This window comes from Gigantopelta aegis, chromosome 9 (genome assembly GCF_016097555.1).
Source record: "Gigantopelta aegis isolate Gae_Host chromosome 9, Gae_host_genome, whole genome shotgun sequence".
NCBI classification, from domain to species: domain Eukaryota; kingdom Metazoa; phylum Mollusca; class Gastropoda; order Neomphalida; family Peltospiridae; genus Gigantopelta; species Gigantopelta aegis.
Window position 1 is genome coordinate 56120871 of NC_054707.1, and position 24194 is coordinate 56145064.

At 35.3% G+C, this 24194-nt stretch overlaps 1 protein-coding gene across 1 annotated transcript in view; it reads left to right on the top strand.

Annotated features, from left to right (window-relative positions):
• The window catches only part of LOC121381855 (ecdysone-induced protein 78C-like), a 51984-nt gene that overhangs the window by 16658 nt on the left and 11132 nt on the right, over window positions 1–24194 (top strand). Inside the window, exon 3 of the mRNA XM_041511227.1 lies at window positions 15111–15232. Within this exon, the coding sequence (XP_041367161.1) occupies window positions 15111–15232 (122 nt within the window). The remainder of the gene's footprint in view (window positions 1–15110; window positions 15233–24194) is intronic.

A 24194-nucleotide genomic window follows, 5' to 3' on the forward strand; every position in this document is an offset into this window, starting at 1 on the left:
TTAAGTCATGGTAAGAGTTCCGTCCCCCACCCCCAAACAAAATAAACATATATTTTACTTTTTCTTTATTTTTTAAACAATGTCTTATCTTAAACATGTTTTAATTGTAAAACACTACACGCATAAAAACATTCGGGATTTCCCATGACTTAATTATTTCAAATTTCGTTTGGTGATTGGAAGAAAAATAAATTGCAGTGCATAAAATTTGGCATGTACAATTTTGTCGTCTGTCGGTAGGTTATCCAAAACCGATATCAACATAAACGACAGATCGTTCGTGCTAAAGCTGTAACCACTTGTCAGAAAATCCAAACAAACGTGTGTTGGCTAATATCATCAGTGTTTTGGAAGACTGCGCACAGAGGAAAATCCAAACAAACGTGTGTTGGCTAATATCATCAATGTTTTGGAAGACTGCGCACAGAGGAAAATCCAAACAAACGTGTGTTGGCTAATATCATCAATGTTTTGGAAGACTGCGCACAGAGGAAAATCCAAACAAACGTGTGTTGGCTAATATCATCAATGTTTTGGAAGACTGCGCACAGAGGAAAATCCAAACAAACGTGTGTTGGCTAATATCATCAATGTTTTGGAAGACTGCGCACAGAGGAAAATCCAAACAAACGTGTGTTGGCTAATATCATCAATGTTTTGGAAGACTGCGCACAGAGGAAAATCCAAACAAACGTGTGTTGGCTAATATCATCAATGTTTTGGAAGACTGCGCACAGAGGAAAATCCCTGACCAAGGCTTCTAGAATGTTTATAAAATCCACTAGCCATTGGATCAGTGATTTAAAATATTTACTAGCCACAATAAAAAATTCACTAGGCCTACTTTACTTTAAATTTTGTACTATTTTACTAAATAATAGTAATAATGGGATATGTCACCTAAAGAGGGAGATAGAGCTTAAAAGCACTAACATTGGGGGTGGGGTCAGGATATTCATATTTACAAAACAGACAACTGCAACATTTGACTAAAAAATTCACTAGCCATTGGGCATGACAATAGTAGTTATTTACTAGCCCAACATTGAATATCACTAGCCATGGGAGTGGGGCTACCATAATCTAGAAGCCCTGCTGACCTAGCACTGGCGTAGGAAGCGGGGAGATGGGGGTGGTGGTGTGCTGCCCCACTTTGTAGAAGTAGCGATGGTTTTTATATATTTATACATGCATATATATATATATATATATATATATATATATATATACACAGTCAAATCCACTTAATTGGATGTCGGATTATTGTATATTTCGGATATTTGAATATGTTTGTCCTGCACGGAACCATTTGCCATTATGACAATACAAAATCCAACGGTTAATTGGATGTGTTTTTTAACGTGTTTTCGGATATTTGAATATAAAATTATCCTTGCCGAATGGCAATTGCATGTAAAAGATAGGAAAGTTTGTGTTACTTGAGGTGTGTTTGTAAAATTTATGATCGTACGTAATACCATACTATCGTACATGCAGAAATGAATACTTTTAATTTTATTTAATTTCATTGTTAAAAAAAGAGAAAAGACTTACAACAAACTTGTTTTCTTGTTTCTTAAATTATTTCGGATGACTCGTTATTAATCAATACATTTCCTAATTACATCGTAATTAATCCATGAACTCTGAGATTTATCTCAAATGTGACCCAATGGCCGAGACAATGCAGGACAATCAAGGATCAAAGTCGGTCATTTCCACCTTGTTGGCGGCCATGTGCATTTCGTAAGCAGGCATCCCTTAATCTCATGTCGGCCACTTTTGAAGCAGTGTATGTTTAATCCATAAATAAACACTTGTCAGATATTTTTCTCTATGAATTGTCCGTGACAGTAACAAACAAAAGCCGGTGACAGTAACAAACAAAAGCCGTTTGCTACTAGTGTTATTTTTAGCAGGATCTTTTGATCACGTGATTTTTCCTCTGCAGCTCACAATGTGAGGCCCCATTTGGGGTGACCGATTATGGTGATTACTGTTTAAATTGTTAAATGCCGACAAAAGGTAAGTTGTAGGAGATTTTCTTAGCAAGTTGGATTAATCATCTTTTGGCTATAAATATTGACAAGAACTTTTTTTTTTCACAATGTCAACATGGCAAATAAACGGAAACGAAACGATTTATCTTTGGCTCAGAAATACGACGAGATATGTGCCCAGTATCTCGCCAGTACTAACCCAGAACGAAAAAGACAGAGAACGGGAAAAGCAGCCAATGTGGAGAAGGCCTTATCAGAATGGTTTTCCGTCGCCAGACAAAAAGACATTCCAATATCGGGCCCAATATTAGCGTTTGTGTTTTTCCTTCTGTTACATTGAATAACGGCCTTTCACTTATTTGACTTTGGCCAGTCTAGTTTACCTGTCAAATCAGTTACAAATGCACACAGATAATAATCAGATAGACGTCCTGGTAAAATACAGAACATGGAAATGACTACTTATTCAAGATTATATTGGGTGGTGGGGGTGGGGTCTTGTTGCATTTGATTTACAAATGTACAAAGAAGTTAATAACGGCCGTTTAATTATTTTACTGTGGCCAGTCTAATTGAGCTTCCGGTGGTTTTATCTGGGTCATTAGATGTTTAGTCACTTCTACTTCTAGGCGTACAAACGGCATTAACTGTTGTCTCTTGTATGTATCAAGTTTATAGACAAACTTGATAATGATAACAGAGTCACAATATGGAACTTGGAATCAGTATTTTATTAACACAAAATACTTACCGGTTTCTGACAAATTCCACATGTCATGAGGCCCAAATTGGGAGAATCGTAATTAGGGTTTGCATAAATCAACAAGAGGTCTTAATTGGGTATATTGTATGTCGAAATTGTACCTTTGGTTTATTGAATATGCCGCTTATTTGAATATAATTTTGTTGCACGAGGCACATCCAAATAAGCGGATTTGACTGTATATATATATATATACACACCGTCAAACCTGTATATAACGGCCACCCAAGGACATGACAAAAGTGGCCGTTATAGACAGGTGACCCTTATATACAGGTTCAAAATTAGAACCCATATATTAAAACATATCACAACTGTCGCCATTAAACCATTCCCACACTAGCTTGTTTATGTCATCATTGCCTGTTGCTTTCTTCTGCCTTTTTCTTTCGGTTGAAACATTATTGTCAAAATCGGCCAGTTATTCATCTACTATTATGTTTTATTATTATTATTATTATTGTTAGTTATTAATTGTACTTTGTCTGTCATCTTGTCAGTTTGTTTGTAGCCTGTTGACCAATCCCACCAGCAAATGGAATAAAATATTGTTTAAAAAACCAAAAAAAAACCAAAACAAAAAAACCCTGGCCAGAATATCAGCTTTCCTTTTTAAAATAGAATTAATCCGAGAACATCCTGCACCAAAATGAACGGCGATCTTTCGCGCACTTAAATTGCTTTTCTCAGTATTGTTAATAACGTCAATTTTCTGTTCTAATGTTAAAGCAGTACGATTTTTCGGTGGCATTTTGCATGCAGTACATTTCGTAGACATTGACATTGACTTGCAGAAGAAATTTTGTTTAATTGAAGGTTATTACCCATGTGGCATGTTTAACTTATTTGTTTGTTTCATGCCACCGCTAATCCTTCAGTGGATTATGACCGTTGTTTACAGCTGAATAAGATCATGAGTCATTAAATAATCCTAACACGGGGCATCTTTAATGACCACCGCCTTCAGCAGTTCATGTTTATTTACCAATTATGTCTGGCTAGAAACAATCAGACACTTAATTTAACACCTCATTTGTTTTGTTTCTCGAGACTCAATAGAGTGACCATACATACAGATGACATTATGTACAGCCAATGGGAATACTGTTCATTGAGGATGCTGAGAACCAATCGAATTACACCACCAGTAACTGTGTGTCACGGAAGTTGTTGAGTGCCCGTTTGTTTTTCAATTACGATCAGAGAATTACAATGGAAATTTACTTTGACCGAAAATAAATCCAAAGCTACAGACATGGCGATATAAACACATTTAATTTATAATTTTTAAGATGATTGAAAAAGTAAAGACATAACCAGGGACAAAAAATAAATCAAAAACCGTCTTTACGATGATCATCTTGTGACCGTTATAGCAGGTTCAACCTGTGATTTTGGGTGAAAAATAGTGACTGCTGGCCGTTATGGACAGGTGACAGTTATGTACAGGTCAAATAAGGAAGGAAATGCATTGGGGGGATTTATAGTGGCCATTATAGGCAGGTGACCATTATGTATAGGTGACCCTTAGACCAGGTTCGACTGTATGTATGTATATGTATGTGTTTATATGTGTGTGTGTGTGTGTGCCCCCCATTTTTGGCACATTCCTACGCCCGTGCCTTGATGTACATCATATGTGCTTGATGGTAATGTTCTAACTAGCTTTTGCTCCATCGTTCAATGTGTGCAGCTATTTCCTTCATGACCACTATTTACTATTCACAATGGCATTCTAGCAACTGTACCTAGTGTCAGACAAAATGACTGCTAATTTTTATTTTGTGAATGTCGAAGCTTGCCAATACATAACCTCATCTGGCTCACACGAAGGTACCTATGCAGCTACTGTGAGATTGATTTAGTTTAAAACCCATTTTGCCTGTACCATGTACTAGGAGAGATCTCGTGCCACAGTCACAAAAAAATTGTGTTCTCGTTACTATGAATAGTCATTCTATGTCAAATCAACAAATGGCCCACACACTTCGGTCTCAGATTCACTTGAAATTTGTACCACACTTGCCGCAGTTATCCACATGAACAAATCTCAAGTTTGAGGTCTGTATTTCAAATAGTTTTGAAGTAATGGACATTTTCCTAACTATGGTGTGAGTTAAATTTAGCTGAAAAATGGCCGCTGTAATTTTCCTGCTATATTTCAAGACCTATTATCTCAGGACATGATGGACTTAGAGCCCTGAAAATTTGCATGGGCACTAAGGAGGTTATAAAGGACTGATTTGTAGCAGACTGGTGCTTTTCAGTCATCAGACTTAATGACTGGATACAAATGAAAAATGTCGAAAATGCAAGTTTATTTCACGAGCACCCATTTTCCAGACTCTAAAACAATGTCTTACGTTCACTGCACACACATAAATCTTTTTTGTCTATGAAGTCCACCCCAACCACTGCATAACTGTAAAGTTTTACATCTATGTGCTGTTTAGTTATGGAATAACACCCTTCCGAAATAAGAAAAATGTCATATTGGGAACATTTTCATTGACAAAAACCCAATGTTGGTTAACTTCAAAAATCCTGAAACTGAGCTCATTTTATAGCTAGTGTGATGTAGTTAGTGTGTGCCAAATGTCATCATCTATATAGAAGCCCTTCTTTGGAAATATGTTTTTCGATTATGCATGATTTCAGCATCCGCAAAGCATTTCTGAAGGTATAACTAGTTGTATTATTAAAATATTTTCTCATTGTTAAACTGCTGACATTTCAAAAATATAATGGATGGATCAAATGACATGGCGTGTGTGTGTGTGTGTGTGTGTGTACATGCGTGCTTGCATGTATATATGCAGTATTATATATGTATGAATGAATGGATGGATGTATATGTATGTATGTATTTAATACAATGTAAGAGTGTCATGTAGTCTTTATTAAGTTATTAGCAATTCATCTTTAGAAACAGTGTTGTGACTACAGTTCATGCCAGGTTTGTTTTATGTCCTTTTCATCCAGATAATACTGGCGGCCATTTGTTGTGGTTGGTGCATTTAGTAGACACAGAATACACTGGAGTGACACGTAGCAGTTGTCTTCTCTTTCTGGCCAATGAAATGATCTTGCTGGACCATGAGGATGCATGGATAAAATTTGAAAATCTTCATGTTCCTTGGATATATCTCTTATATGACCAACCCACCACTTTCCATCATAGAGACAGACAACATACTTTCCAATTTCACACCGTTTCCAGCTGACAGGCAGTGCTGGTTTTTGATTTCTAACATCCTTATCTATTAAGTACTGTTAGCAGGTCTATCTCAAATGCTTGTTCACTGTTAGTGTTTTAAGACCCTTTTCAGAGATTTATTGTGAACCTTCCTGGGATCACAACACGATTTCTGAAAGAAGACATATTTGGTGATATAGATTTGCTTATTGTGTAAGCACAGAGTCCCATTTTCATCCCCAGGGAGGTCTGTTTGAAGTCGCAAAAGTTCTTTGATATTATCATCTAGATCAGAAAGTTTCAGTTCTTGTTTTTTATAGAACTTAGTTCGATGACTTGGTCTTCAGATCCATAAGCACATGTACAAGGAGCTAAACATGTAGCCATACTTGCCAAATGATATCAGTCACTAATTTATAATATTCTTGGTAAAAATAAAAAAAATAAAAAAAATAAAACCGCCACACATTTCACCAATGTCAATTTTGAATATTTGGACATCATGCTGTTTTGGAAAATTTTCTGATATATTTAGTTTGTGAGTTTTCTAAACAATTTTTTGGTACTCGTGGTCATACTATACAAGTAACAGTAAAAATACTTCACTGATTCCAATTCCAAGGGGTTAAATGAGCTTATGTTTTTGGTGTTACTGAAGAAAATATTTCATCCTGTAAACAATTACTAATCTTAAATCTATATAAGTAGCAAAGTGACTGAAATGTGGGTGTTTTATAATGAGAAAATACATTAACCATGTAAATGGTTATATTCTCTGAAATGATTTTCATATGCTGAAGTCATGCATAATTGAAAGATAAATTTCCCAAGAAGGGCTTCTATATGGATAATGAAATTTACCACACACAAACTACATCACATTAGCTATAAATTGAGCTCAGTTTAAGGATTTTTGAAGTTAACCCACATTGGGTTTTTTGTCATTGAAAATGTTCCCAATCTGACATTTTTCTGATTTTGGAAGGGTGTTATTCTATAACTAAACAGCACATAGATGTAAAACTTTACAGTTATGTAGTGACTGGGGTGGACTTCATAGACAAAAAAGATTATGTGTGTGCAGTGAATGTAAGACATTGTTTTAGAGTGGAAAATGGGTGCTCGTGAAATAAACTTGCATTTTCGACATTTTTCATCTGTATCCAGTCATTCAGTATAATGACTGAAAAGCACCAGTCTGCTACAAATCAGTCCTTTATAACCTCGTTAGTGCCCATGCAAAATGTCAGGGCTCTAAGTCCATCATGTCCTGAGATAATAGGTCTTGAAATATAGCAGGAAAATTATGACGACTATTTTTCAGCTAAATTTAACTCTTACCATAGTTAGGAAAATGTCCATCACTTCAAAGCTATTTGAAATACAGACCTCAAACCTGAGATTTGTCATGTGAATAACTGAGGCATGTTTGGTACAAATTTCAAGTGAATCGGAGACCGAAGTGCGTGGGTGACCTCAAATATTTGTTGATTTGACATGGAATGACCCAATAGCATTTTACAGAATTTCTCATTTCCAACGCATCGAAACTGACGTTAATAAATGTTGGTTAAATTATATCAAGGTTTTAAAATGTTTTACAAATATCAACAGATCAAATTTATACTTGTTGAAGCCTAAATTGAAATTGGTTAAATATTAAAAATAAAACAAAATAAACAAACCTGACAGGGTTGAAAATTAACATGAAAACCATGGTCGCCAGCAGGGCCAGTTGAAGAAAAATCTTACTGGCCCTTCTCAAATTCAACTAGCCCTCCAATTATGACATTAAAATTTAATTGCACAGCCAAAATGAAAACTAGAATGTTCTTTGTTGAATAATTACCATGTGCTCACCGTATATAGTCTGCTTGCTTCAAAAGAACAACGATGAATTGGCATATAACTTCATAATGAATAAAGTTAAAATTCATATTCATACCAACTTAAATAACATTATTTAAAAAATAATCCAGTATAAATAAAAATGTTTCTTTACAAATTACCATTAAATTATACAGATTAAATGACATTTTTAATACAGGAGTGAAGACAAAATGCTAGAACAGCCAAGTAATTATGCATCTTGACTTGCATTGCCTCTGAAGTAAAAAAATAAATAATGCAGTACAACGAGAATAAAGGGTGGCAGTCCTCATGGCAATGCGAGAGGGATGAAATATACTTTGTGGCGATGCAAGAGGGTGAAATCTCCAGTAAAGGATGTCCTCTGGAGTGGCTGTCTTATAGACGAAGCACCCACATGTGTACGTTTAATATGAATATTGTTAATGCCACAGTAGGAAGTTACTAATAAAATAAATATAAACAAAATAAATCTGTGGGAGAACCCCCCCCCCCCCAAAAAAAAAAAACCCCACCAACCATTTTACCAAAATATACGATGTACTTAGTTATCATATTACAAAGCATAAAAATTTTTACTTATCGTTTATTACAGTAATATTTGGATGGTTATGTCATAATGTAAGTCTTGGTATCACTTCAGATCAGTTCTTATTTCATGCAAATTGCCTGTAGTATAAAAAAAAATCATTGTTATTTGTATATGCGTGCATGTGCATACGTCGGTGTGTTAAAACTACAAGATTTTGATTTTGTACCAGAATAATGTAAGCTAATTAAATCTGATTCCTTTTTACCATAATATTGAATAATAATTATCAAATAGTAGCTCTACTAGATAATTATGGTGTATCCAGTCCATTCCAATAAGCCGACAACTTCCAGATTTTTTAAATACATGCAGTGCCTTCAATACATTTTGGGCTCTATTTTTAGAAAGACCCGGCCCAAAGACACAGAAGCCAAGTCTGGCGCCTCAAAATATAGAACATGTGCTATGTATTCTGCTACCAGATCTGTAGTTCGCGCCAACACAGACGCGGTGTGTTTTGTCACATTCAATTCAGTTTCGGTGTCTTTTTTTTGTTAACTGGTACCATACTCGCCAGACCCTAAAATCGATAGTCGCCCAACGGACTACCTTTGTAAAATTCTTAGTCGCCCTTAGGCAATAAAGGTCGCCACAGGCGATCGTTTGACTGCTAATTTTTAACCCTGACCTGATTTTTATTTTCGCTTGGTAGCTAATAAATTAGTCCTAGAACACAAAAAGTATATTTTCGTATTTATGACAGGAGAAAAGCTATGAAACTTGCTCATCTCAGATTCTCATTTGAATATTGTTGCCCATTAAAGAGACATTCCTGAGTTTGCTCCATTGTAAGATGTTTCCGACTAATAAAATATTTCTACGATTAAACTTACATATTAAATATATTTTCTTGTTTAAAATATCAACGTCTGTAGGAAAAAACAATATTTTAGGAAATAAAATGAAATTTAACCTAGTGCAAATATTAGAATGATCAGAAACATGTTTAATATAAAGCCTTTAATATTTTAGCCTGAAAAATATATTTCATATGTAATTACAATCATTAAAAAGTCTCCTATTAGTCGATAACATCTTTAAAATTGCAGCAAACTCATGAATGTCCCTTTAACCTTTTCATTTGTATCTCAACTACTGAAGAAAAACGTTTGTGCAAACACAAAAACCACACAAACGACATATTGGTTTGTGTTCACCCTGTATACTATTATTATTCAACTGTCCTTTTATCTGTAAACAAGGTGAGATGTAAATAAAGATTTGTCTGTATATATGTAAATCTTATTTCTAATGAGATATTTTTAATCTGTACACAAGGTGGGATGTAAATAAAGAATTTGTCTGTATGTAATTCTTATTTCTAATTGGATGTTTTAAATCTGTACACAAAAATAATTTGTCTGTCTGTGTTAAATCTTATTTATATTATTTTTTAATCAAACGATTATTGTTGTGCATGATCAGCTATACATTAGAAACAGTGTGCTTGAACCTTAATTGGATATAAGCACGGAAATAAGTTAAAAAAGATAAAGAAACATCCAGCCCTATGTGTAGACCATGACACATTGCAGAGACTAATCATTAATCTGCACGTTTTTAACAATGCTAATTGCTTTACAAAGGATGCTTTTACAATAGCTTGGGCTTGTCGCATGATGGAATACATTGTATTTTTAATTGTTATTGAAAAAAAATCTTTAATGTGTTACTATAAATAGTTGATTCAGGTACATGAGACTAGTGGTATTGGGGTTAAGCCATTGGTAGGTACAGGGTTTCGCAACCTGGTACCGGCTCCCACCCAGAGCGAGGTTTAACGGCTCAATGGGTAGGTGTAAGACCACTACACCCTCTTCTCTCTAAGTAACCGCTAACAACTAACTCACTGTCCTGGACAGACAGCGCAGATAGCTGAGGTGTGTGCCCGGAACAGCGTGCTTGAACCTTAATTGGATATAATCATGGAAATACGTTGAAATGAATGAATGAACATAAGACTGGTTATTGTATATCTATTTATAGATACATGTACAGTGAAACTCTTCTAAATTGGACACCCTTGGGACCAAGTAAAAAGTCAGTGTATTAGAGGTATCCTGTTTAGAGAGGTTCTCTTCTGTACAAATATTTAAAAAGTGACCATGAAAAATGTGTGTTTTTGAGTGAATTCCGGTTTACAGAGGGTCCGGTTTTGAGAGGTTTCACTGTATAACTACACATCCACTTTGGTATTTTACATTTGTAAATGTGTCATTTAGATATTTGTCATATATTATAATAAAAAATTTAATGTAAAATAAATAAATAAAATAAAAATTCCACCGAATATTAAAACTATAGATGTTAGAGCATATTGTGAAGAAAAGCTCTTAAGTTTTTGTCACATTTGACAAAATGTCTGAATATTGTGGAAATGGCCCCAGATATTCAGTGCAGTGTGTATAGTTCTATAAGGAAGCACTATACAGAATACCTGTACATGTTGTATATATATTTGTGCTTATGGGGCAGGATCTACATGGTAGTTCAGTTGGTACAGCGTTTGCAAGCCTGGGGTGTTTGGTTCATAAGTTTGAACCTCGTTGGTAGACCCATTCATCGATTAGGTTTTCCCCCATCTGAACCAGTGCCTTACGACTTGTATATTAAAGACTGGTATGTGCTCTCCTGTCCATGGGAGAAAGGAAGGAAGGAAATGTTTTATTTAACGACACATTCAACACATTTTATTTACGGTTATATGGCATCGGACATATGGTTAAGGACCACACAGATAGTGAGAGGAAACCAGCTGTCGCCACTTCATAGGCTACTCTTTTCAATTAGCAGCAAGGGATCTTTTATATGCACCATTCCACAGACAGGATAACACATACCACGGCCTTTGATATACCAGTCGTGGTGCACTGGCTGGAGCGAGAAATTGTCCATGGGAGAGTGTGTATAAAAGATCCCTTGCTGCTAATGGCAAAATGTAGCAAGTTTCTATCTGTCATAATTACCAAATGTTTGACATCCAATAGCTGATGATTAATAAATCTATGTGCTCTACTTTATATGTGTACATGTGGATGTACATGTATGTAAGGTGAAGATCAGGACACATTTATTATTGGATACATCGTACAGGTTGTTAAAGATTTATTATTGGAATCAAGATTTATTATTGGAATCACAGTTACAGTCACAACTTGTTATTATTGGTTCCAGGACTAGCTCTGTGTGCGCAGAAAATTTCACCAAATTATCCAGTAAACTTCAAGAATTGTAGAAACCCACAGTTATTTTTTCATCTGTTTTAGAAATTCATTACAGTTTTGTTCTTTGATGTAAGATTAAGGTCTTATATGCACTTTCCCACAGACAGGACAGCACATACCACAGCCTTTGATATATATATATAGTAATTGTGTTGTACTGGTTGGGAGAAAAGAGAATCCAATTGGAGAATGTGTCCACTGAGATGGTTTGATCCTGTGATGCGCGCACCTCATGCGAGTGCTTTAACTGAGCTAGATCCTTCCCCGGCTATGGCTGGATTTCCATAGATGTTCACTTCTCGTGTGTCATGATTCACTTTTCACCATTCACGCGTGAACAGAAGGATGGGCAAGTCATGTTCAAAGTGCAGGCCCCATAAGCGTTCAGGTGTCATTTTACACCTTCATGTCAGTGAATAAATAAACAAACATGCTTGTTTTTTTGTGAAATGAACAGCGAAGTACAATTACAATAGATTTGTAAATATGCATTTTTAAATCATTTTATCCTTGTTGTTTGGCAAAAATAGCTTTGTAATTGCGAAATGAACCTACATAATGCAAAAACTATTACATTATATACTGATGGAAAGAAATAAAGGATCACACAGATGGCAACAAAAAATAATGACTGCATCAATTCATATTGTCAGAAGTTGACTGGGAACATATAGGCAGCACATCCAACACTACTGTCATTCAACCCCCACATTACAAATTGGTATGAAATACAGATATTACTACGCTAGTAGTGAATTAAATTTGGTCTACAGTTCGATGTGTTCCCTTATTTCTTTCCATCAGTATATGTTGAACACGTACTTTCTTCCTGCATGAATTTTGGGAAGATTTTACCAACATCTTTGATGGATGATTGGTTGCTAACTGGTTGGAAATGATATGATATATAATTGTGTATGATTGTGAACGTGGTGGAAACCATCATGAAAGTGAATTGTGAAACATTAATCGAGACACATGAAAAGTGAACGTCTATGGAAACCCAGCCTATAAGGTAAAGGTCAGAACAGGTTTAATGTTTGATTTAAGGTGAAGGTTGTCTCATATTTGTTACCATATGAGAAGTAATTATTAATAACAAGGACTGGTCAGCCTTTCTGTGAACAGAGAGAGATTTCCCCTGTGACTGATAATCATGTTGTAATTACATGCCACCAGCTTCCTGGTTCATCCATCAATTTGTCTTCATGTATGGGCAGTGGTCGTGGGGAAATCAATTGTCAAGGTACTCTCACAATTAACCGACTTGCTGTTGTGACGCTAGGAGGTCCAAGTGAGTAATGTGGTGAGAGAGGAGTGTTCTGTGTGTAAACTACAGTCCACTGGTCCGCTGACACTGGGTAGTGTAAGGAAAGAAAATTGTTCTGCTTGTAAATTTACAACTGACTACAGTTCTCAAACTTAACGGTGGCACCAACGGCAACTGCCATCTATATATTTGTGATATGAATTGTTGTAGACCTGTAGGGAGCTTTACTGATGACATGTTTTTTTTACTGCTGGATAAAAATTAATGCTGTCGGTTGAAGGAATAATGTTTTGTTTTTAATTTTGTGTTTATTTGTTGAAAAAGTTAATGGTTTAAAATTTGCTATAGGCAGGTTACAATTGCCATAGGTGAGAATTTTTTACTCATTTCAAAAACATTTTAAAATTGTCATAGGTAACAGATTTGTATGTTTGAGCCCTGTGACTGGTGAACACAGGCTGGGTAGTCTGGTTAGAGGAGGGTGGTCTCATTAGAGGAGTGGTCTGGTTAGAGGAGTGTGGTCTGGTTAGAAGAGTATGGTCTGCTTTTAACTTACAGCCGATTGGTGAGCAGATGTGTATTTGTGTATGTTCACATATGTGTGTGTGTGTGTATATGAGAGGGAGGGAGAGGAGGGAGAGGGAGAGAGAAAGAGAGAGATTATGTGTGTAGATATACACAATCTTATTAGCCAACTAGTAAATATTGTAGCCACTTTGGATAAAAATTAGCATTGGCAGAGCGAGTCCTGTTGTCCATAATATGTGTGCATATACTAAATCACCATGCATACAACCAATTTGCATAGAAAGTGATTGATGCTGATTATGCATTATGGATTACCTATACGTAGACGCATGCGATCACTGACAAATGACATTTGCGTCTTACTCCATGATTCATTCATGTACCGTACGTGCAGTGCATAGTTTAGTACATGTTTCTATATATATATATATATATGTATATATACAGTCAGACCTCGTTACAACGACCATGTTTGTCCCTGGGTCACTTTGTCGTTATATTGAAATTGCCGATGTATCGAATTGTCATGAGTTATCTCCATAGCCAAAATAATGTAACAAAAAATACTAATTAATATTAACTGATGACTGAATAACATTTAAATAATTAATGCATTGCAGTTATTATTAAAAACAACAAATACACGTACATACATTAAACATGTTTTTAAAAAACATCATTAAATATATTAAACAAGGCGCATTCACCGTCAGTCTAATCATTGCTTGGTTAAAGACATCTCCGATTGGTACCTGTTTCATTTACAAAACATCATGAAAATAGAAGATTTTATTGTTCGAAGTTAATCCTTTAATTGGTTAACTAAAGGCTTATTTGCAAAAGCAATATATGTCTACAGATTTCGCAAACATCTGTAGCTTGGACAGCATGTGATACAGTCGGCTATGTGTGTACTGCCAACGTGCTATGGTATCTGTGATTATGTAATGTTGTAAAGAGGTGTTTTCAGACGTCGGATACACGTTTGTTCCTAATTTGCTCTGTCGGTGTCAGAAGGTGTGAATTCCGATGTGCGGTTGGTCTGGAATCGATCCTCGTCGGTGGGTCCATTGGGCTATTTCTCGTTCCAGATAGTGCACCACAATGGGTATATCAAAGGCCGTTGTATGTACTACCCTGTGTGGGATGGTGCATATAAAAGATCCTTGCTGCTAATCGAAAAAGAGTAGCCCATGAAGTGGCGACAGCGGGTTTCCTCTCTGAATATATGTGTGGTCCTTAACCATAGGTCCCACGCCATATAACCGTAAAAATGTGTTGAGTGCATCGTTAAATAAAACATTTCCTTTCTTCTCTAAGACTATATGTCAATTGTGTGACATCCAGTAGCTGATGGTTAATAAATGTATGTGCTCTAGTGGTGTCCTTAACCTCTAGGGAGAAGGTGCAACATGAAGAAATGGTATTCCATAGCATGCATGACACCGAGGATTTTTAATTACTCGGAAGGGAGGGGTGCACACCTTTTGACAGCACACTCCCCATCAATTGGTGCCTAACATAGCTGTTGCTTTGTACTGTAGTGTACTGTATTGTGGGGAGGGGTGCACACCTTCAGCACACTCCCCATCAATTGGTGCCTAACATTACTGTTGCTTTGTACTGTAGTGTACTGTTTTGTACTGTACTATGTTGTGTTGTTTTCAGATGATGGCAACATGCACGCAGCTGACTCGAACAGCTCCAAACAGGTGTTAGTGCCGTGTAAAGTGTGCGGGGACCGGGCATCCGGCTACCACTACGGCGTAAATTCGTGCGAGGGCTGTAAGGTAGGAACCGTCTTGTTTTAAATACAGTTGGAACTTACCTCCTCTGTTTTAAGTAGATTAATTTAATAACTGGATCACAAACAGATGTTGTTTATCATTAATGAAAGAAAAAAAAAAGGACCAACCCGTCAGGCTTTTAGTTTGAGGTTAACAATTGTCAGTAACCTGAATTTAAAATGCACTACGTAAAAGTGTTGAGTTAGTGTATTTGTCGAACTCTGAATGCTCTGCTGGTGTTGGACATCTTGTATATTTTATAATCAGTTATTCATCTTTTGGTGCAAGATGATGATTATAGGATATTAAACAAGCTTTCCATTTCGTATAATGTTTATGTCCCGAGTGAACTAATTTTCAATTGAAAATTATTTCACAAGCGACATAAACATTATGCGAAATGCATCATCATTACCCATAATCGATCTTAATTTATATCACTCATCTCGTTTCGTTGACGTTCCTGTAACTTGTAAGGTTATAGTGCACCAATTGATGACGTCATCGTGTGATGTCAAAAGTGTTAAGTCCCACTTGGAATTCTAGTGGGACGTATCACTTTGATATGTACCAAGATATTTTTAACCATATGGGTAATAATTATCAATATCAAATGTTTGTTATGCTCTAGAAACCTAAATCTGTTTGCATCTTTTACTATTTACAGTTTTGAGGTTTTTCTTTAGTTTATTGTGTTAAACTATTAAATACACATCAATTAGATAATTAACATAAATTTGGCTTTACTGAGTGAGTTCAACATTTTTAGTTTATAGCTATTCAAAATTTATATTACAACTTGATGAGAAATAGTTTATACCATTTAATAAGTATGACTGTTTGAACATGCTTAGATCTGTCTGTGAAGAAACGGGTGTAATATGACTTGTAGGAGTGAATAGTCAACACGTGTACACAGTAACCTGTATTACAAACCTTCACAATGAGATACATGTACAACTGTTTCCGGACATCTTTAATCTAATATTAGCAGGTTTCCTGCCAGAAAATCATTTGATGGTACGTAGTAAAAAGAAAACTGATTATAAGTGGCCTTACTAGGTGCAGCGCTTGTTGCTTTGTAATATACTTTGACAAATTTTAAAAGCAGTTCTCTTAGAATAATTTTTCTAAAACATTTTAAAATGTATTCATTATTTCCCTTCGTACCCTCTGGCAGAAACCCTGATTAGGTAGCAGTGTTCGAGATAAAAAAAATTGGCCAGTATCCCAGTTGGATACTAACATTTCAAAATCTGGTATCCCACCAGAGAATTTAGTATTATATGGCATCCCGGTGGGATACTGGGTTCTTGAAGTCTGGTATCCAAAATTAAATTCTGGTATCCCCGGGATATCGGGATACCGTTAATCTCGAACACTGGGTAGTGTTTGAAATGGGTTGGCATTTCCTCATCGATCATCGGGTTTAATTAGTTCAATGTTGGCACCAACTGATTAACTATCAGTTACAAAATCAGTCCACCTTATTTAAACACAAGGATTTAAGTTGTTAGCACCACACACCTACAGTCATGTTAACTGGGATCTTGACCTTACAAATGGCTAATTTTATTTTAAATAATAATTTAATATTGTTTTTCTTTTTGTACACATGAAAACAATCACCAACCACAACATATTCAATTCAATTATCTAAAGTTACATTACAGTTAACATTTTCCCACTCAATCAGTTGTTGAGTTTTATAATAGATAATCACACTGGTAGAGCCAAAACAATCAATTTTCGATTATAATTCATCATCGGAGCATCACTAATGTTAGGTGTAAACTAGTTGAATCTATAAAGAAACGAACAATAAATAAAGTATTGCTGAACACTTTAACTGATTCTAAAGTGCATCTTACCTCACTGGTTTATTTTGTGGATAGCAGTACAACTGGAACATTTCATGATGCAGTTTGAAAGATCCAGCATTGCAGGAAACATCTGAACTTGAGTCATGATACGAGATATACATATATATTAAGAAACACAATGACACTGATCCTAGTTCCGAGCTCGAAATATCAGCCTGCATTTTGCAGTCCAATTTTGACTTAGCAGGTGAGAGAGAAATTCACCTGCTAAAACTATTGAAATATTGCAGGCTGTTTTTCAAGAGACAGATGTATGTACGGTTATCTCACCTGTTACTTACCTTTTGAATCTGTAATTTTTTCTCATTTTCCACACACTGTCCCAGACCCTCCCCTTACCTCATGCTGTCTTTATTTCCAGCAAGCCATATTTGTTTCTTAGCAGGACATATTTCCTTTTGGCCTATCTTTAAAAACTAACAGCAGGACGTATTTTACTTCCTATTTCGAGCCCTGTCGTAACTAGGGCAGTGTAAAATATTTTTAATACTTTTAAACCGTCAAACTGACCTTCCCTTTATTGAGAGCTATCACTCTCACTCCCCATCACTCCCTAGAGACTCGTTCAAGGAGAGTCAATTTTAACTCCCCTTAGCATGTGAAATTTAAAAATGTACTGGTACTACAAAAGGATTAAATATCCAGATTCAGTGATATACAAACGTGATATTTTACATGGCTCCCCTTGATCAAAGTTCGGGGGGCAATTAATGACTCCCCGTAATATTTTTTCAAGGTGAGGTCCGATTCATTTACATATTACTCATGTCTTGCTTTAAATGATTAATTTCAGTGTGTTTTTATCTTGATGTTTGTTGTAGATCAATATTCATTTTATGTAAAACAAAAAAGAGTATGTACCTCAGATATAGCTGCCCTAAATCGATGCATTGTACGTATCATGGACTGTTATTGTGGATTGTTATAATATACTTTTCAAAAAAAGTAGGGTAACCTGAAATATTAGTGTTAATATCAACTATTAGACCGAACATATGTTTTGACCACAGACATCCTAGTAAAGATCGTTCAGGTCTGTTTATCAACACACCGAAAAAGATTCCATAGTTTGCACGTGCATCATGCAGTGGCCCTGTACACGTGCGTGGGGTGTCATTCTCGATTTTGACAATTTCAGGGAAGGTCAATTAATCACTGTGGAACATTATTTCTGTCAATCCTTTTCATTCTGTTGATCATACAGTTGTTATTGTTTTGTTTTTAGTCATTTTTATTGTTTGAATTTGCGATTTACTGATAAAAAAATTTTCACTTTCAAATTTCACTTCTGACCCGAATCGTCCTTCAAGGTCTTTGGTGGTCATAAAACCTACTGTTTGCCCAATTAATTCACTATATATTCATATAACCATTCCCAACAGCTAATATACCTTACAATTTTGGCAATTGTAAATTCTTATTAGAGTTCCCCTACTTTTTTGAAGAGTATATAATAATATAAGTCAAATTTAAGTTGTCTAATTTCCAGTAGGTTAATTTTTAAATGGTATATTAATGATGATTAAATTTTGATATGAGATGGTTGAATCAAATGGCAACGTTTCTGCTGGGGATTGGGGATATTTTTTAGTTTTCTTTTTTGTTTATTTTTTTTAATTTGTTTTTCACTCGCCGTCGAGCAGGTGGAACAACAATTTTACTAGTTCTACAATTACAAACATTTGCCACGAGTGTGGGGCTACCTTATTCTAGAAGCCCTGGTTAAGGACCATGTACAGAGAGATAGAGAGAGGAAACCCACTTAACCATGCCATGGGGCAACACTGTTTAGTGGCAAGGGATCTTTTATATGCCCCTTTCCACAGACAGGATAGTACATACCACAGCCTTTGGTACATCAGTTGTGAAGCATTGTCTGGAATGAGATATAGCCCAATGGACAAGCAGCAGTGGTATCTGCCTCTTTACCCTTAAAAGTCATTTAAAAAAGAAGTGTTTTTATGTTATTTTCTAATGACATTTTAACCCAGCTGACTAAAATGATTTCCAAGGTGAAGGTCAGATATTGATTGTTGGTTGCAAAACATGTTTTTGTTTGTCTTGATGCCGTCAAGATTGTGGATGGCTTTTATCGTGTTTTTGTGTCACGCTAATAAGGATTGACGGGGTTGATGTTTTTAGGTATTGACTACAAGAAGATAAAAAGTTTGTGTCTACCCAGTAATCACACTTAACTTTCTGTGGCTCACATGCAGCACATAATGGGAGTTAGAATCACATTTTCTGGCTGTGTATCCCATCGTCTGGCCATCTCACTGCTGTCAACAAGTTGATTACAGTGAAGGTGCGATTTCCACTCAATTTCTAGCCCCTAGCTATGTGTAAACATTATCATTGTGGTGCATGAAGCTTTTATTTTGAGATCAATTTGAAGATAATTTGTAAATTTAGTTTAAGCTTTTTAACATTTGGATCCTTTATGGAAGAGGTAGGACTTATCCTAATGATAAAGTGCTTACAGTGATGTGCAATATTTATTATTCTAGCCATTGCATAGGTGTACGAAGTGGGGATGGAGTGGGTGGGATGGGGAGATGGGGAGTTCAGGCAAGGGGGTACACTTTTCTTGATCCAGTAGCAGCAGTGATGCTTTATATATATATATATATATATATATTATAAACAAAACACACATGCACACGCACACGCACATGCGCGCGCACACACACACACACACACACACACATATCTCTGTGTGACCCCCAACTTTTTGGCACCTTCCTGCGCCACTGCATTACTCCACAACAAAGGCTGTTGTACAAGTACGTAGAGGATAATAAACAAGTTACTATTTAATATATTTATGCCCAATGTGAATTAATTTTCACTTGTCACAGGCTTTAGTGAGTGAAGGGACACAAATGAAATACGATACCTACTTTGTTATTTTATATATTACTTCAGCTGTTGTTTTGGCACTAAAACATGTATATTACTTCAGCTGTTGTTTTGGCACTAAAACATGTATGTATATAGAAAGGATGTAAACAACTTTACACTCTGTTCAGAGTATTGCCATTACTTTGTATTTTAATCACATTCACAGATAATTTTCAAAAACTATAAAGTTCTATTTATTGTTCAAAAATCAATAATGAATTGAATGAAATTTAACAATTAAAACAGAAATGTAGACCGGGTTGAAAATTAACATGAATACGATGGTCGCCAGCAGGGCCAGTTGAAGAAAAATCTTACTGGCCCTTCTCAAATTCAACTAGCCCTCCAATTTAACAGTACAGCGGAAATCAAAATTAGAATTTTCTTTGTTGAATAATAACCATGTATTATAATTGCCATGTATAGAGTCAGTTTGCGTCAAAAGGAACACAATGAATTGGCATGCAACTTCATAATGAATAAAGTTCAAATTCATATTTAAAAAACCCATTAAGTTTTAAACCCATACCAACCCAAATAAAAAAAATTGAAAAAGAAATCCATTATATATAGAGTACTAAATGGGCTTTCCTGTTGTATAATTTTTATGAAATGAGTTTACAGTTTTGGTATCTGACGAGCGTTGCATTGTCTCTGAAGTAATCTAGAATGCAGTACAAAGAGACTAAAGCCATAAAAGGTTGAAATGCCCGTGTTTTGGTAAATTAGTCTGGGAGTAGCAGCCCTCTTTATGGCGATGCAAGTGGGATGAACTTTTCAGTAAAGGATTTTCTCAGGAGTGGCTGTCCTCCTATAGACAAAGCACTAGATAAAGATTGATAGAATCATCCACTATTTTTTTCAAATACCCATTCGACTCTGCATTGTGCAGAGATACAGCCCTGATTTCGTATTACGGGTTTGTCGTTCAGATTACCTCTCGTAACCTTGGATGTTTCATCAATTGCCTTAAAACATTTAACCTATGCAGTTTTATATATATATATATATATATATATATATATAAAAAACATTTTTATTTACACTAAACTTCAAAAAAGGTTATTTCACATGGTAAGATTTTACAATTGAATAAATTAATATGTTTTTATATGAATTTTATATTTACATGTCAATTAATTAACTTTTGGAATAATCTTTGTAGTAATGGAAATTTTCATTGTTTGTGTGAGTTAAAACTACAAGATAAATTTTGATTTTGTCCCAGACTAAAATACTAGTAAGCTAATTAAATATGATTAATTTGTACCATAACATTTAATAATGTCAAAAAGTAGGTATATGTTATAGTTACATCGTCCTTTTTCGAGAGATTTGTCTACGCCCTCGATCATTACACCCGTCACTCGCAAAAACTGTGGTCTATCTAGACAAATCTCTCGGGGGGGAAAAGGATGATGTAACTAGCTTGTACCACACCCCCATTACAGATTTATATTGTAGCTTTATTAGTAATGTTAGTGAAAGTGTTACTTTTTAAAACAATGTTCTAATTTACTTCCTGCTGAACTATATGTGACCTGTAGGCGTAACTTTCTTTAGCCATTCAGCAATCGCTAAAATTTAGGTCAGACACGCCCGTGGTCTAACTATGGGATACACCACGGGGAAAATCAAAGGGACCGACACCAAAGCGTGGTACAATAGATAATTATGACGTGTCCATTCCAATAAGCTGACGTTAAAACCCCCCCCAAAACAACACAATTCAAGTGTCTGCAATATGTTTTGAGCTATTTTTGTTTACAGCCACACAAAAAAATTGTAGACGCTAAGACTGAGTTTGGTCAGTCTGGTGCTGTCAAAATATAGAACATGTTTTATAATATGGTCTGTAGTTCTCGCAAGCATAGACACAGTGTGTTTTGTCACATTGGTAATTTGATTCCATTTCAGTGCGTTTCATTTTTAGCTGGTACCATACTCGCCAGATCCTAAAATAGAGGTCGCCCAACGGACTACTTTTGTAAAATTCTTAGTCGCCCATAGCCAGTAAAGGTCGCCATGGGCGACTGCTAATTTTAAACCCTGCATAGATACAAACTCTTTAAACTGTCACGTCATTATGTGTATTTGCAAAATCGCTACGTCTCATAGTTAGGCTAATTATGTTTTCATCACTGTTAATCACTAACTAAATCAATTTTAATTTGTACTTAGAAAAAGGACCAACCCTGACTTTTTATCATTGTATTTTATTTTATTATTATCATTTTTTTTTTATTAATATGTAGGTGAAAAGGTGACACACCTGTACATAACTTTCTATCTGGACCCATTTTTAATTATTATTATTTTTTTTTTAAATGCCATCCTACCATACCTACTTTTTTTCAAGCATGTTACTTTAGATACACCATATTGTTTTAGGCCTAATTTCTCATTGAGAAATTAATATTTTAATTTTCCTGGTTATAAGTGCCTGCTGGGATAATAATTTTAGGATATTAAATGAGCGTCCATTTCGTATCATGTTTATGTCCCAAGTGAAAGACATAAACATGATACAAAATGGTATCGAGTTTAATATCTTATTTATTACCCATAACCGATCTTAATTTATATCACTCATCTCGTTTTGTTGACGTTCCTGTAAGGTTGTAGTGTGCCACTTGATGACGTCATCGTGTGACGTCAAACATGTTACGTCCTACTTGGCATTTTAGTGGGATGTATCACTTTGATATGTACCAATATATTTGTAACCATATGGGTAATAATATCCTGTTTGTGAAATGGTGTCTGTATATAAAAGATACCTTGCTGCTATTCGAAAAAGTATAGCCCTTGAAACATTGGTGAAAGCAGGGCTCAAACATAAGAATGTGTGACCCATGGCATTTAAAAACAAAAAAGTTGAAACTGCCTACCGACAGCAATTCAAATTTTTTTAAAGTGACTTTTGCAGCAAATAAACTGGACTGAAAGGTTATTTTGCTGTATATAGACATATTTCAGATGTTACATGCTGATAATGTACACATTTTGTTGTTGAGAAGTTTTACCATCAGCAGAAGTTTTTATCCTGGCACAAAAGTGCCATCAGTGATGCTCCCAACCCACAGCAATTTATATCTCAATGACAGCAATTGCTGTCAGTGCCGTCGTTAAGTTCTAGCCCTGTGGAAGTTGGTTTTCCGACTTACCTGCATGGACTGTAACTATATGCCTGACACCATATAATTATAGATAAAAGTAAAAATGTATTTTGGGCCCTGTTGAATAAAACAATTCTTTTTTTCTCTGCTTTATTGAGCACCTTTGTGAGAATTTTAATCCAATATTGAAAAATTACATGTAGATGCTTCTTTTTCCCACTCTGTTACTCCTTTCTATTATGACATGGGTTAAAGGGAAATCCTGAGTTTTCAGCCCTAGCAAGACTTTTGTTTGTTTCTCCCCCCCCCCCCCCCTCCAACAAAATAAAACAATTCTGCTTTTTTCTATTTTTCAAAACCTTAATCTTAACATGATTTAAATATAAAGTATTATACAGATAAGTACATTTGGAATGACCATTGATACAAGATTATCAGTATTGGTTTGAAACTCTACCTTCAAATGACAGTATGTCATCAGTTGTTACCTTTAGTAATAGCAATTATTAGAAACTACAAACCAGTAAGGTGTTGGCTATTTAAATATTTACAGAGGACAACCTAAGAGAGATTTGAAAAAGCATTTCAGTATTTTAAATTATTATCCCCTCAAGATGAGTTGTTGATATAATTTAGCTTCTTTCCTATACATATTTCACCACTTCATTTGTCATCTGATTTTCATGAAACTTCACATACAGGAATAAAATCATATCTTGGAAGTTAAACAAGCTTGCTTTTTGCATTTTTGTATCAAAGTCAAAGTCACTAATTAAAAATAGAAATTATGTCACTGATCTACCAATGATTTTTATGAAACTCTGCAGTCTTATTGCCAAACCACAAGGGGATTTTCTTATGCATTGTTTATAATGAAGACCTATTTCTAAACTGACTGTTAAGCTGCTACACAAAGTAGTGACATGGAAATGATGGTGGTGTGCCTGAAGACAGTTATCGATAACTGTTGATAGTGCTGATACACAGGTTTTATTGAAACTGTGCTTGTGGTTGTATCTCGCATTAATTAAATAGTAATGTATAATAAATAGAGATTATTAT